The sequence below is a fragment of the Engystomops pustulosus genome, chromosome 6 (assembly GCF_040894005.1).
Source record: "Engystomops pustulosus chromosome 6, aEngPut4.maternal, whole genome shotgun sequence".
Taxonomy (NCBI): domain Eukaryota; kingdom Metazoa; phylum Chordata; class Amphibia; order Anura; family Leptodactylidae; genus Engystomops; species Engystomops pustulosus.
In genome coordinates, this window is record NC_092416.1 from 89435463 (window position 1) to 89449355 (window position 13893).

Below are 13893 nucleotides of genomic sequence, written 5' to 3' on the forward strand. Positions count from 1 at the left end.
TGTTTTAGTTGTGAATTAAAATACATCCACATGTGTGTCTCTAATTAACTCAAATGTTGCAAATAAACCTATAAGAAGCTGCCAAAGACATGCCTTCATTATATGGGCTCTCCCAAATTGTTTAACCCCTTAAGGACGCAGGGTTTTTCGGCTCATTTCTCGCTCTCCAACTTCAAAAATCCATAACTTTTTCATTTTTACGTGTACAGACCTGTGTGAGGGCTTATTTTGTGCGTAACAAATTTTACTTTCCCATAATGTTATTTATTTTAACATGCCGTCTACTGCGAAGCTGAAAAAAATTCCAAATGTGGAAAAATTGAAAAAAAATTCTTGTGGGCTCAGTTTTTACGACTTTCACTCTTTGCTTCAAATAACACACCTACTTTATTCTTTGGTTCGGTGACGCTAATAACTTTTTCATACACGGAGATGTGTGAGGGGTCATTTTTTGCGAAATGTGGCGACGTTTTCATTGCTACCATTTTGAGGTCTGTGCGACATTTTGATCATTTTTTATTTCATTTTTTATGTTATGTAAAAAGGTGTAAACGTCGCATTTCGGACATTTGGGCGCCATTTCCCGCCTCGGAGGTCACTGCCACCCGTAACCGTTTTTATATTTTGATAGATCGGGCATTTTGGGACACGGCGATACCTAATATGTTTGTGATTTTTACTGTTTGTTATGTTTTATATCCGTTCTAGGGAAAGGGGGGTGATTTGAACTTTTAATATTTTATTAATTTTTTTTATTTTTTAAACTTTTTTTTTCTTTTTTTTTCACTATTTTTTAGACCATCTAGGGTGCATTAACCCTAGATGGTCAGATCGCTCCTACCATATACTGCAATACTACAGTATTGCAATATATGGCATTTTTGCAGGTCATACATTACAATGAGCCACTGGCTCATTGTAACGAACCTGCATAAGCCATGTAGCCTCGTGTCAAAAGAAGACCCGAGGCTACCATGGTAACCGATCGCCGCCCCCCCCCCCCCCCCGATGACGTTCGGGGGCGCGGTGATCGTAATAATGATGAGAGCACCGACCGCGGTTATTAGCGGTGGGAGTTTTCTGCAAAATGCGAAAAACCCCCACCTTTGTATGAAGAGGACTCAGCCCGTGAGCCCTCTTCATACATCCCTTATACCTCTGCGCCGTAGAGCTACGGCGCAGAGCGTTAAGGGGTTAAAGGCATAGTAATCTCAGTGTATTTAAACTTTCGACTTTGCAGAAAGTAATAAAAATTCTCTGTCTCAGTATTCTGGCATTTGGCAAATATAAGTAAGTAGCTGTAGCCCCCCGACGTTGCCCCGACGTAGTAAATAACTGCTCTTAGCTATAACAAAATAGAACAAAAAATATTTTGCACACAACGGTCACAAATCAGAGACATATATTTTATTATGAAAAATCAGAGAACAATCTTATATTCAACACCACAGATATGCAACAGGAAATATCTTATATTATCTAACAATAGATAGATGATTACAGCTCTGTATTTAACGTGTCACAGATGATATAAGTGTTGTAACTGAGAACACATTACCTCACAGATAAGCTACCTTACACAAAGAATGATAATACCAGATTGATACTCCAGTCACAGCCAGAACTGCAACTGTCATCTGAGATTATATAATGGTGATAGATAATTGCAGCTCTTTATGTGTCTGGAGTATAAAATGGCAAGGATAAGACTGCAGCTCTGGGTGTGACTGGAGTATCACAGATGATCTCAAATTACCTCACATGTTAACTTACATATCACCTCACATACGACCTTGTATATTACCTCACATATCACTTCTCATATTACCTCACATATTATTTCACATATTACCTCAACTTGTGGCAAAATAGAAACCGAGCTGTGATAGGTCGCTAGAACCAGAGCTCTGATTGATTGCTTACTGCCACAGCAGCCAGAAGACAATGACTCCTGTAGATGGTTTATTTTGGAAAGCACAGGGTGAAAATTTTGACTCAAAACCTAGTCTATGACATTCCATGAGTCACAGAGAGCAGTTGTGTAAAATTTGGTGATTGTAAATACGACGGTGCAGATTCCTTTAGGGGACATACACACACAAATACGGGGAAATTTATCAAACGAGAGCAACTCATAGCAACCAATCAGAGCTCATCTTTCATTTTCCCACAGCAGTTTATAAAATTTAAGCTACACTCCGATTGAATGCTATGAGCAACTAGAACAGTTTTGCTTTGACAGTTTTAATAAATGAGGCCCATTCAATCAGCTTTACATATTAGATTTTGGTTATCCTAATTGACCTAAAATGAAAAAGGTTCATTCTCATTTGTTGTCAGATAACCAGAAAAACATGCATATGTGCCTTTTTATAGAGTGTATGTGAATTGCATGTTCCTAACGTCACTGGGATACAGTGATAATGATCCCGGAAATCGTATTTTCTAATTATTTTCAAGTGAGCTGTATGTCTTGTGCTTACTGAAGAGAACAAGTACCATATGCTGTGCTATTTACAGCAATTATGTCCCGATATTACATTACTGATACTGAGAGACTTTGTGAATGAACAAGCTTTGTGACATAGAATACTATACTTATATACATCAAAATCAATGCTTGAGACATTCACTGTACAAGGAAATTCAGAACAGATTCCTATTCACCTGCTTGGTGTGCTGCTGTGCAGGGAAACAGCTGTTAGGATCCTTTGTGTTGAGCAGATAAGAATATATTTGACATAAGATTCTGCAATAACTTTGCTTAATTGAGGTGAGACTGGTGCAAAAGCAACATCTGGGCCTTCCAAGGAGGCCAGTGACTCCCACAGCCAGCTACAGCTACAACTTCTACAGCTTGTATTGTGGCTCCAATGTAGCTGAAAACTCCCATTATTTTTAGTGATGAACACTAAAAGGAACAGAATAAGTGGCAAAACGTATGTGTTGCAGTCCATTCTCTATAAACTCTGTATTGGGACTAACAATCAATTTCTCCAGCAGGACTACATTGTGAGTAGAATAATGGAAGAAAATGATGATGCATTTATTGTACAAGATACTTGGAACCAATCCCATTATACATATGATTAAATTGTTGTGTTCCCTAGTCTTTACAATAAATTATAGGTTGTATGGTTGAAAGTCTCTTCAATTATCCTCTTGCCATTTGATGGTTTAACTGCATGCTTTTATCAAAGTAATATGTAATTCAAGGTCAGAATAAAGGTAACGTTTTATGTACAATTTTGTATTCAGACAAAACCAAAAGAATAAAAGTCTTTCCTCCTGCAGTCTCCTGCCAGCAAGCTTGAAATAAGCAGCAGCTTCTTGTCGATAAAGAGTTAAACCATATGTTCACTTTACAGATTAAACATGTAATTAATTGACATAAAATGTTAATTATGTTTATCAATACAGTTTTATTTATCTTGATCCACACACTGTATTGTAGATTAAAGGTGAAATCACCGAGCATTCGCTGCTTGCTCAGCACCTGCACAGAAGGTGCTCTCTTAATCTTACACCACATTTGTTTGATGTAGTAAAACAAACTGTTCCACTCCATTATAGGAGCTCAGCTAGAAGAGAGGAATTATGCCCACTTGGTAGGGGTTGTCTTAACACCATAACAGGCAACCCTATTAGTATGAAATTGTTAGTAAGCTGATCTCTGGGGGTATAGCTAGTGTAACATCATCGGCTACTCATAAGCCCAACATGGTCCTGTTTCTAAGTAAGAATTTACAACACATGAAATGCGAGTTCAATAGAAATTAAAAAAAAAAATGTAAGAAAAATGCTGATGAAATTTTTTCATCATTGCAGAATTGCTGTAGAATGTAATGGACATTCTGAATGCAGCAAAAAGCACCACAAATCTCTTGCAGCTTTTAGCTGCCCTTTTACATCTTTACAAAGGTTGAATTCTGCACCTACAATCTGCAACTGCAACTGCAATTTACCTGAAACAGATTCCAAATGAGAGGAAAATCATTTCCACTGCAGGTTTTATTTTTATGGCAAATTGATGGAATTTGATGGATCAAACAGGCTTGTGGGAAACAGAGTTTATTCTACGGCAATTGTCCAATAAGCAAGCAAAAAAAGCCATCACATATTTCTTGCTCATGTGTTACCACTGGGTAATCCCAGCCAAAAGCAGCTACTGAAGATGAATGCCCACAGATTGTTAATTTCTCCTAAAAGTATATTTTATTCTAACAGCTTTCCACCTGTTTCTAAAGTAGTAGGGTAACGCAAGAGTAAAGCTACCATTATTTTTTTGAGGCAGGAAATATTACAATATAACTAAATAGAGTTTAAATGTGTCCAAGAAGGCCAAGTGGCAAGATGCATGGAAGGTCTAAAGCAGTGATGGCGAACCTTTAAGAGACCGAGTGCCCAAACTATAACCAAACTCCACTTATTTACCGCAAAGTGCCAACATTGCATCTTAAGCAGTAACTTATTACTACCTGCTCTTCAACATCTATAAACCGTATCGGCCCCTTGAGGCCACCAATACAGTTGAGAGAAGGAGGGCACATTCAGACATCATTGTAGCTTTTCACCAGGGTCTCTCTGTACAGTAAGAATGTAGGGTCCAGTAGGATGACCTCCAAAGATACTGCAGTTCTATCAACACTTTATCACTTTTACTGCAGTTCCAAACAGAAAATGAAGTGTCGCTTTAAAATAGCGCTGATTGTAGAATCTCTTAAATTGTCTGGGACTGCAGGAAGATTTGGTGGATTTGGTCCTGTTTAGTGAACTCTGTCTTGGGATTAATGGCCTGAGTGCCCACAGAAAGGGCTCCGAGTGCCACCACTGGCACCCATGCCATAGGTTCGCCACCACTGGTCTAAGGGCTTTCATTTTTTAACTTTATATTTAGCTTGTTTTTTTTTTATTTTCTGCAGAAAATACCCTTACTGAAATGTTTTTTGATTTTCAGGATAATCTTCAGGATGTTGTATACGCTTTAATATAGGTCCTACAAATGCATTTTAGCATTGTATACTAAATAGACTACTATGATTTAGTACATGTGACTGGGGGAATACATTTCCGTGACCATTAGATGCAGCATTTGTCTATCTATCATCCTTTACGCATCTGTTTGTTTTACTTTGTTCCTAAAGACTCCAAGCAGAACGGGGATGCTGCCAACGCTGCTCTGGCCAATGAGGATTGCCCAACAATAGACCAAGCTCTTTCCCCAGAAGAAAAGTCTCCTGTTACCCCTGGTGCAAGAGAGAGATACAATCGTGACCGAGCTTGTTTCCTGTTGTCAACGGGGGATTTTACACATTCTCCAGATGGAAACATTCGCAAAGGTATTCACCTCTGATGCATTCTTGCCCCACCTTCATCGCTCACTTCCATTTATGCAGCTAACTGCAGCCAGCAATGCAAAAGCTTGAAAATGATATCCCTGAAAAAACTACCATGCAAAGACCAATGTCTCTGATCTGCTTTCAACTTAGATCTTGCTGGTTCTGATCACTCTCAGTCTCCTTTAAGTGGGATGTGTAGATGTGAGCTACATGTAGTTAAAAAAAATAGCCACGTCTTCCCTTGCAATTTTGCGTCTTGTAGGCTGCTTTAGTAGAAATAGTACTTTTTAGTCTCTATTTTAATTGAACTGTGTCATGTGCCATGGTGGTCAGGCAAAATACTGAGGATTCTGGGAAAACAAGAAGCAGCTCAGCTACAAATGTGAAAATGCAATACAACCTTTTTTGTACCATAAGAAGAAGATATTAGAAATTGAAAAGATGGGTGTACTCAGTATTTATTTGAAGCAAACATAACATCTGTATCAAGGGTTACTCTCCTCCAGCAGTACAAAAAAATATTACCAAATCACCTCTGGGTCATATACCCTTGTACCTCAGAACTCTCCAGAATTAGGAATCTGAGGTGATGGGTGAAGGTTGGGGTACAAACCAAGTCTGATATGTAAGCATGATCATTGAAAGGATGTAGGCATTATGAAAAAACCCAATGTTATCTCAGCATGCCCATATGTGATGTTATTTCAATGTCTTTATGTTGGAAAGTCTAGAAATGCCAGGCTAGTAGCAACCATGTTCTCATGTTGTATGTTATGTCCTTCGACTCTTGTGTCTTTTGTTGCTCTTTTGTTTTTCAGCTCATGTGACAGATCATAATGGCCCGATATCTGACTGAGGTTTTATTGCTATACAAGTTTATTAACGTCATTACCTACATATCCTAATAGATTTTGCTACTTGTACCAAAATCTTATAAGAGCACTACTGTAGCTACAGTAGTCAGCATACCCATATCCTTGTCATGCTGTTACTAGCATGGTGGGTCAAGCTGTCATGCAAGAGACCAGTGCATACATGACCATAAAGTATTGTATGCAATTGTGACACTGTGTGTCAAGAGTTGGTTGTAGATTATGCTGAGAGAATGTGTCCATATTACTGTATGTTTGAATGAGTGAGAATCCTGTATGTCAATGTCCTACCACAGTAGACAATGAACAATGGCCATCTTCACTTTGGACCAGTGCTGAACAATACTGTGATCTTTTGTATCTTCACAAGTTTTTAATATAACTCTATAAGGTAGTGTCATGTGTCATTACCCATATTTTTTCATACTGAGCATAATGTTTTTTCAGTGAATAAAAAGATAAGTTAAAAATGTATCCAGGCTAGTAAGCTATAGCTCGAGACATAGAAAGTGGTATGGCACAAGGAAAAGCTAAAGTGAAGTTCTAGTAGCAAAAGATTGGTGTAGCGCTTAGAACTTTAGAAGTAGTGGTCTAGCACATGGAGCTGGCAAAACAGTGTGTGACACATACTGGAGTGGTCTAGCACTATGAATATGGGAAGAAGCGGTCTGGCATAGAGATAGTCTGGTTTGACAAAAGGTAATTTCTTACAAGAATGGCTATGATGATTCAGCAGATATCTTAAAGGACATTTACCATCAGATTACCTGATGGTAGATGATTACAACTCACCTCACCATGCCGTCCCCGGGTGCACTGATCTTCTTTTAGTATAACTTGCAATGGCTGTATTAAGCAGAAATATAACTTTCTAAAATTTGAAAATGAGCAAACGTGCTCTGCAGAGCACCACTGTGCTCCCCCGCTATATCAGTTATTCATTCCCCGGCCCTACCTAGTCTGCTTACATAGCATACAGATATCACCAGCTCTCTCTATTCCACAAAGAGCGGGGTCTAAGCAACCTAATATTATGATTATAGCAGCTCTCACACCAAAAACACTAATATCAACTGAAGGAAGAAAAAGAGGGTCTGATAATGAGCTGAATACAAAAACCTTTATTTCTGCAACAAGAATGAAAAGACTATGGGGCACATTCACTAAGGGTCCGCGGACCGCATTTCCGGCGGGTTTCCCAAATATTTCCGTTTTGAGCCGCATTTAACAGTGGTTTTTGGCACCCACGATCGGATTTTGGCGCCAACTTTCATGCGACACAAATTGGGGGGCCGTGGCCGTCGGACAACCCGACTGATTCGGACTAAACGCGGGATTTAAAATTCAAATTGTGTCGCAAGACATGCACTCGCATACACCGGGAAGAAGAAGGTGAACTCCAGCTGATCTCATCGGGGAAGCGACACATGCAGGATATCGGGCGCACAATCTTAGCGAATCGCGGCAGACAATGCACCTTGTGGATCGCGACAGGACCAGATAAGTAAATGGGCCCAATACGTGTAAAAACACTTAAAATGTGCACATGCACGAAACACACTCCCACAATCCTAGGGGGTATGGTGAAACCCCCCCTAGGTAACACCTGTTGCATCACGTGGTAAGGTCACAATCTACCCCAAATAAGAAATCACATAAAAGCTGAAGTTGAAAAAGAGTGGTTCAATAATCACATTTAAAGCAAGTTCATGATAAAATCCAATAGGTATCAAGATGCACCACCTGTTGAATACAGGCACCTTGCAAGAAACCTTGTTATAGATACCAAGCAAATCCTGAGTCACTGAGCTGACGTGACCAAGCAAGTGGAGGATACAAAACTCGCGCTAGCGAGAGAACAATATTGCCAGTACTGCTCGGCGGGGTGCGTGAGATTTGCATAGAGAGAGAGAGAGAGACGATGACATCCAGGTTAGAAAAAACACTTTAGAAAAGTGCACACTATTCTCTCTGGGAACATGAGGGGCCAAATAAAGGGATCCTGATGACATAAGTCCCTATAAGTCTTATTATACATAGTTTCAATATCTACACTGATAAAATGCTAGGGAAAGGAGTAATTGCAATAGGTAGATCCCAACAGGGATGGATTTGGTATTTCTTGAACTTCAAACTAAATAATGTCAGGAAGGGTCATGAACATGGATCCTAATGCAAAGCTCTGCTCCAAATAGCAGAACAAACAGTGTACTGCTCCCTACTCTGTCATAGGTTTTAAGCCAGTGTACAAACAGAGAATTAGGGCAAATGGTTCTTTAAAATTTGAATAACGAATAATGGGTGGAATAAAGGTAATAAAAGTCCCTTTATTGCATAAAAGATTTTCAGAATGGTATAATTTTATAACAATCAGAATTGCTCTAGGACAAGTACAATAATAATTATGGATAGTGTTTAAGGAAATCATATACCTTTCACCTCGAAAAAATTTAGCAGTATACAATTGTTGTTTATGGTAACTTGTATTCTGCAAATTGAACGGGCTACCGCATATAGTTGCAGTACATGTCTGTATTTCTACAAATATCGTGATATGACAAAGAGATTACTTATAGGTAGGAGATACTTTACTCCCTGTGGAATAAAATATGGTGTGTTGGTTTAAACCTTTCACCTTCTATAAGCCTATAGATTAACTTAGTATTGACACCATGTGGCACACAGAGGACACGGTGGCATCAAAGATGACCCTGTTTAATGAAGGAGAAGGAAAGGGGAGCTGCATAGCAAAAATTCAAATGCTTTCCACTTTTGGTGCTAGACCTTATCACTAACCTCTTTACTTTCATAGATATAAGGATCGGATACTTCTTGCTCTGATTTTTTCATAATCCTTGGATTATCTACCCTCACTCTTATTGCCTTTGTCGTACTGTCATTATATAGTAGAATGCATTCCTGTACAGGTTCCCATCACACATAAAAATAATTTATGGGTATCGTGGGCTGGCTCATGAACATCCTGGTATTTTTATTTTTTACTTCTCTGATACGGTATCCAGAGCGGTGTACTTACCAGTAGGGAAGCATGATTATGTAATGGGATATAGTGCAATCGTGGGATAATGCTACTGTTTAGAATAAAACTTACACAAGAAAATTTAAGCATAAGGAATGTTTTCTTTACTGGAAATACTGTCATATTTTGATTGGCCACCTACTAATATAGATTACATCAACAGCATTCCCATTTACTTATAGCCATTTGTTTCTACTCATGCTTTAAAAGCATAAATGGAAAGCATTAGATGATCTAGCATGTCCTTGTAGCAGTAAGGGCTTTTCCTATATTAAAGAAACCGTGATAAATAAATAATTAATGGGGTCCCATTGCCAGAAGCCCTACCAACAAGCATCACAAAAGCACCTCCGGGCCTGAGCACCATGGCACCTTCACTGTACTGCTCAGCAACGTAATGTTCATATAAGTGCTGTTTAGTCTTTTACTGCAATTCGGTTGCTTGTATGGAGCAATGCTTTGTGTGTCTATGCTTCATTGACGGGCATAGCATTGCTTGTGAAGTGACAATGTGCTCCTTGTGTGGTGCTCCAAATGACATAACTGATATCCATCAATAGAATATAAGGTTACACATATGATGTCATGGAAACATTACAGTTTCAGCCAGAATTTGAACATAGCACCTCCAACTTAGCTAACTGCTCTGACTTGCTGTACAACTTTCCAATTGAAATTGTTAGTTCATTTTAGTCTACAAATGTGAGCAAAAAACTAAGACAAAGCTTTTGGGCATTCTGCCACTCACATACCATCATGTTTAGAGGATATTATCAGCTTTAGTCCTTCTGCAAATTGTTATATATTGTTTTTTCATAAAAGGTGTGATCTCCTGTATCCTACAAAATGTAGTTCTATTACACAGGCTGACACACCTTGCTGGGAGTATGGGGGCAGTGCATCTCTATAAAACCATCTACATTTAAACATATCTTTTTTTTGTTTGTTTACTTTCATTGCCATCCATGTTTCATTATCATTGCCTGCGCCCTTCGCTCTTCAGCTGTCAACGCCTGCACTCCATCACCTCAGCACGACGACTGGTACAAACAAGACGTTGATCTCCTGCATGACCTCAATGCCAATGCAGCCACATGGATCAAGCAGTAGGATGCATGATGCCTTAGGGGTGAGTAGCATGAAAGGGGAGTCCCTTTTCTCACCCTCATTAACTACAAACCTTGCTCATTTTTATTTCTGCAATGCACCAAATAATCCTACTCATAAGCTCCAGATCCATATTTATGGTGATTTTTGTCTTGGCAAGAAATGCCTAAGCTTCCTAAGATATCCTACATACAATGTGCCACCAGCCAAGTATGGATCGTATTCCATTTTATTCACATTTCATTTACTAAATTCTGGTTATCAATTGACCTGATACCAAAAGACTACCCATTAAAATGCATGTTGCTGTCTTGGAAGCAAAGTATCAACCAAACCTTTGAATGCAATCTGACTTATTCAGATCATTCTTCAATAACCCTCACAATTGGCAAGTGGTAGAAGGAAACAGATGCAGTGCTGTACCATCTGTCTTCTTGATAAAAGCTACCATCGTGAAATGGCCAAGTCACCATTTGATAATATCTAAACAAAGCTCATTTGATATTATTGACAAGCTGTACCTGGCATCTGCTGGAAATCAGCACTTAAATCTCAGATGGTTACAATAAGCGCAGACTATATGTTTAAACAGTGAACCTTATAGACTGCCATTTTCTCATCAAGGTAAGAAGAATTATATTCTTTATAATTCTCATAATTCTGGAATAATATGTAAAGTTATTTGCATTCATTTGGTTTTACAGAAGATTGGATTGTTTTTTCTTATGAGATATTGGTCATGTTTGGTCAAATTTGGAGCAGCCACGTTCCTACAGCCTCTCATACAGCATAGATTTTTTGACTGATAGATTGAATGATCCAATTGCTTTTGATGCTGATATGAGGTTTATGGTGGGAAAAGGGTTGAGATACCCTTATGCAACTACTATTGGCTGGCAGATACCGTATATCATGATTCTGCCTACCATATATTTTAGAAGACCTGTAAAACATACATAGTGGCAAGCAATAGATTCCCATGTGTGTCTAGCATAATTTTAATTTCCAACATTGAACATGAATGTTTTTAAAACAAGTTATTCTGGTGTGGTGGATGTCCTGAAAAATATAAAAAAAAACAATCCCAAAAATAAGAATAATAGTAAAACTTGCCTTACCAATCCTCCTCATTTTGCGGATTCCTCTGATCAATGTAGCCAATTTATCAGGCATTTATCAAGACTGAAGTTTTTCACTTGGTGCCCCATTATGCCTGTGCAGTGTGTGCCTACGGAATACCAAGTCTCAGGCATTGTCATTTATTTTGTGCATGGTTTGCTACATTTGCTCCAGTAGAGGATTGGAGTCAATTTTGGTGAGCTTTTATGCAAGACTATCTATCTTCTTATGATGTGAAAGACAGTAAATATTTTGATACTACGATACTGGATGCCTTTCTACCCCTTAAAATTAGTTTTACAGATTCCTGGACGTGTGCTAGCAGTGTAGCCCACATCCACATAAGACACATCCCTATATCTTTCTATGGGTTGACACACATAGCCATAGTTTATATAGCCCTGTGTGTGATTCGACTGCCTAGGCCCAATATTACTGAACAAATCCTAATCCTGTCCAAGTTTGTGACTCGGATAGTCTTTTTCTATTGTCATTGGCAGCTTACCCAGGCTGAAAACACCATTGTTTGCCACTCGTGAAAAGCACAGATTTGTGAAGCATTAGGGTGTGTTCACACATTGCAGTCGACTGCATCAAAAAGAACTACATTCCATTCAGATGTAGTTGTAGGTTCAGTTTTGTAATTTAACAGGTCAATCACCTTCAAAATCAAAAACAGCAAAAAATCTAAATGCTCGCAAAGATGCAGTCGGGATGCAGCTTTAACTGAATTGTGTTAATGCACATAAGTGTCTGATGAACCATCATTAACAAGTATATAAAGTCAAATATATTTCAAATCTACAGGACAGAGATAGTAGGTACAACATTGCGAACCCCAGTAATTAGACACTTTCACCTATAATTTATATCAATGTTTTTGTGTGGAATCTGTGACAAACACTTTAACTTCATGGAATTTCTTGGAAACCCTGAGCTGAGAAAATCCAGGTACATAATTACTTAGAGCGCCTACTAATTTGCCATTTATTAAATAAAACCAGAGGAACAAAATACATAAATTAAATTTAGTTAGACACTGTTACACAGCAGTACTTCATGCCTAGCAATACAAGTACAATCAGCCAGCTGCTGGTATAAAATCACATAAAATATGATGCCTGTGGTTGCCTGTTAAAAATTATAAAGTAAAGTTTCTGTGTTTTGACAAGAGGAAAATCTGGTATATACGTTTTTTATTTATTTTATAAAAAGCCAATTTATGAATCAGTTGCTTTAACAGACGCAGACAACAGTGAAACTCTTTTTATTACAAGACTTTTAAGGATACGTAATAAGAAAAGTAATAAATTTAAACTATAATAATAAAGTATAGTCATTCTTAAAATAATCAAAATTCTTAAAATTACCATCTTTCTGAAAATATCATTGCCCCAAAAATAGGATTTCTCCCGCTACTGTTTTTGTGTATAAAATTTTATTATGATTCTTTAATATAGAATATTGGAGTTTTGATACAATACTGATAAAGTTGCACCCTTAATTTCCTAACTTATTAATGTTATACTGATGTCCAAAATTTATTTGATCCAGAAAGTAGAACTCTCTCCAGTGAGCTACGAGGGTATGATTATACATTGTGGTAGTGGTGCGTTCATGATCCACTGGTTCAGCTACAGCATTACAGCATCATGACTGAACTGAGACCCCACCATGACCGCATCTTGCTATCATACCCTAATACTCTTTCAATATATGTTCAGGATTACTCCTTACTTAATACAGTAGGTTTACAACTCACTCATTTAAATTAAGAAAACACTTGCTGAGCCACAACTTCCAGATGAACTTGTTGAGTCACCAAGACTGGGAAGATTATTTAACTGTGTTTGAAAAAAAATACACAAAACCTCAAATATGTAAATAATATAGATAGATATTTAAAATTAGTTAAAATCCGGAAATATTTCCATATAAGATCAAATGCCACCATGACTTTTCCCAAGTTGAAAGCAAAAGAATGAGTCATCCTGGGTGATGTTGCCAATTAAAGAACTGGGCAATGTAAGTTAATGATGACCTGCCACAAGGTGTAGATGGTTTCCCCTCCATGCTACTTTTATGCTAATTAAGTCCAAAACATTTTTCTTACACATCACAGTGTGCTTTCATAGAAAACTGGCATATGTGATTCCTCAAGATCAAACAGATATTGAATTTATTCAGATCATATTGGGGAAATATTACAGAAAACTTTTTAATTGATTCATGACTTTAGTATGGAGCGTGAGATATCATAAGTATTTAGTACTGTAGCAAGTAAACACTGCATCAGAGTCATGGCTTGGACTATTTTTACCATGGTCGCATGACACCATTAACACCTGCACACAGATGTGTCATGCTTCTTTCCTCACATGAAGTAATAGCTCCTTTTCTAAATAATAAATAATAT

The 13893-nt window shown here is 38.0% G+C and overlaps 1 protein-coding gene across 12 annotated transcripts in view; it reads left to right on the top strand.

Moving 5' to 3' along the window:
- LOC140063974 (voltage-gated potassium channel KCNC1-like) overlaps positions 1-13893 on the top strand; it is a 91213-nt gene that overhangs the window by 45898 nt on the left and 31422 nt on the right. For 6 of the 12 annotated variants that reach the window (XR_011847674.1, XM_072110316.1, XM_072110311.1 and 3 more), the window contains exon 3: positions 5145-5339. Coding sequence is in view for 9 of the 12 variants with exons in the window: in XM_072110316.1 (XP_071966417.1) it covers positions 5145-5339 (195 nt within the window). In the remaining 3 variants the exon portion in view is untranslated. Of the gene's footprint in view, positions 1-5144; positions 5340-6157; positions 6197-10254; positions 10381-13893 lie in introns of all 12 variants that reach the window. The other 6 variants (XR_011847672.1, XR_011847673.1, XM_072110314.1 and 3 more) reach the window with 2 other exon arrangements.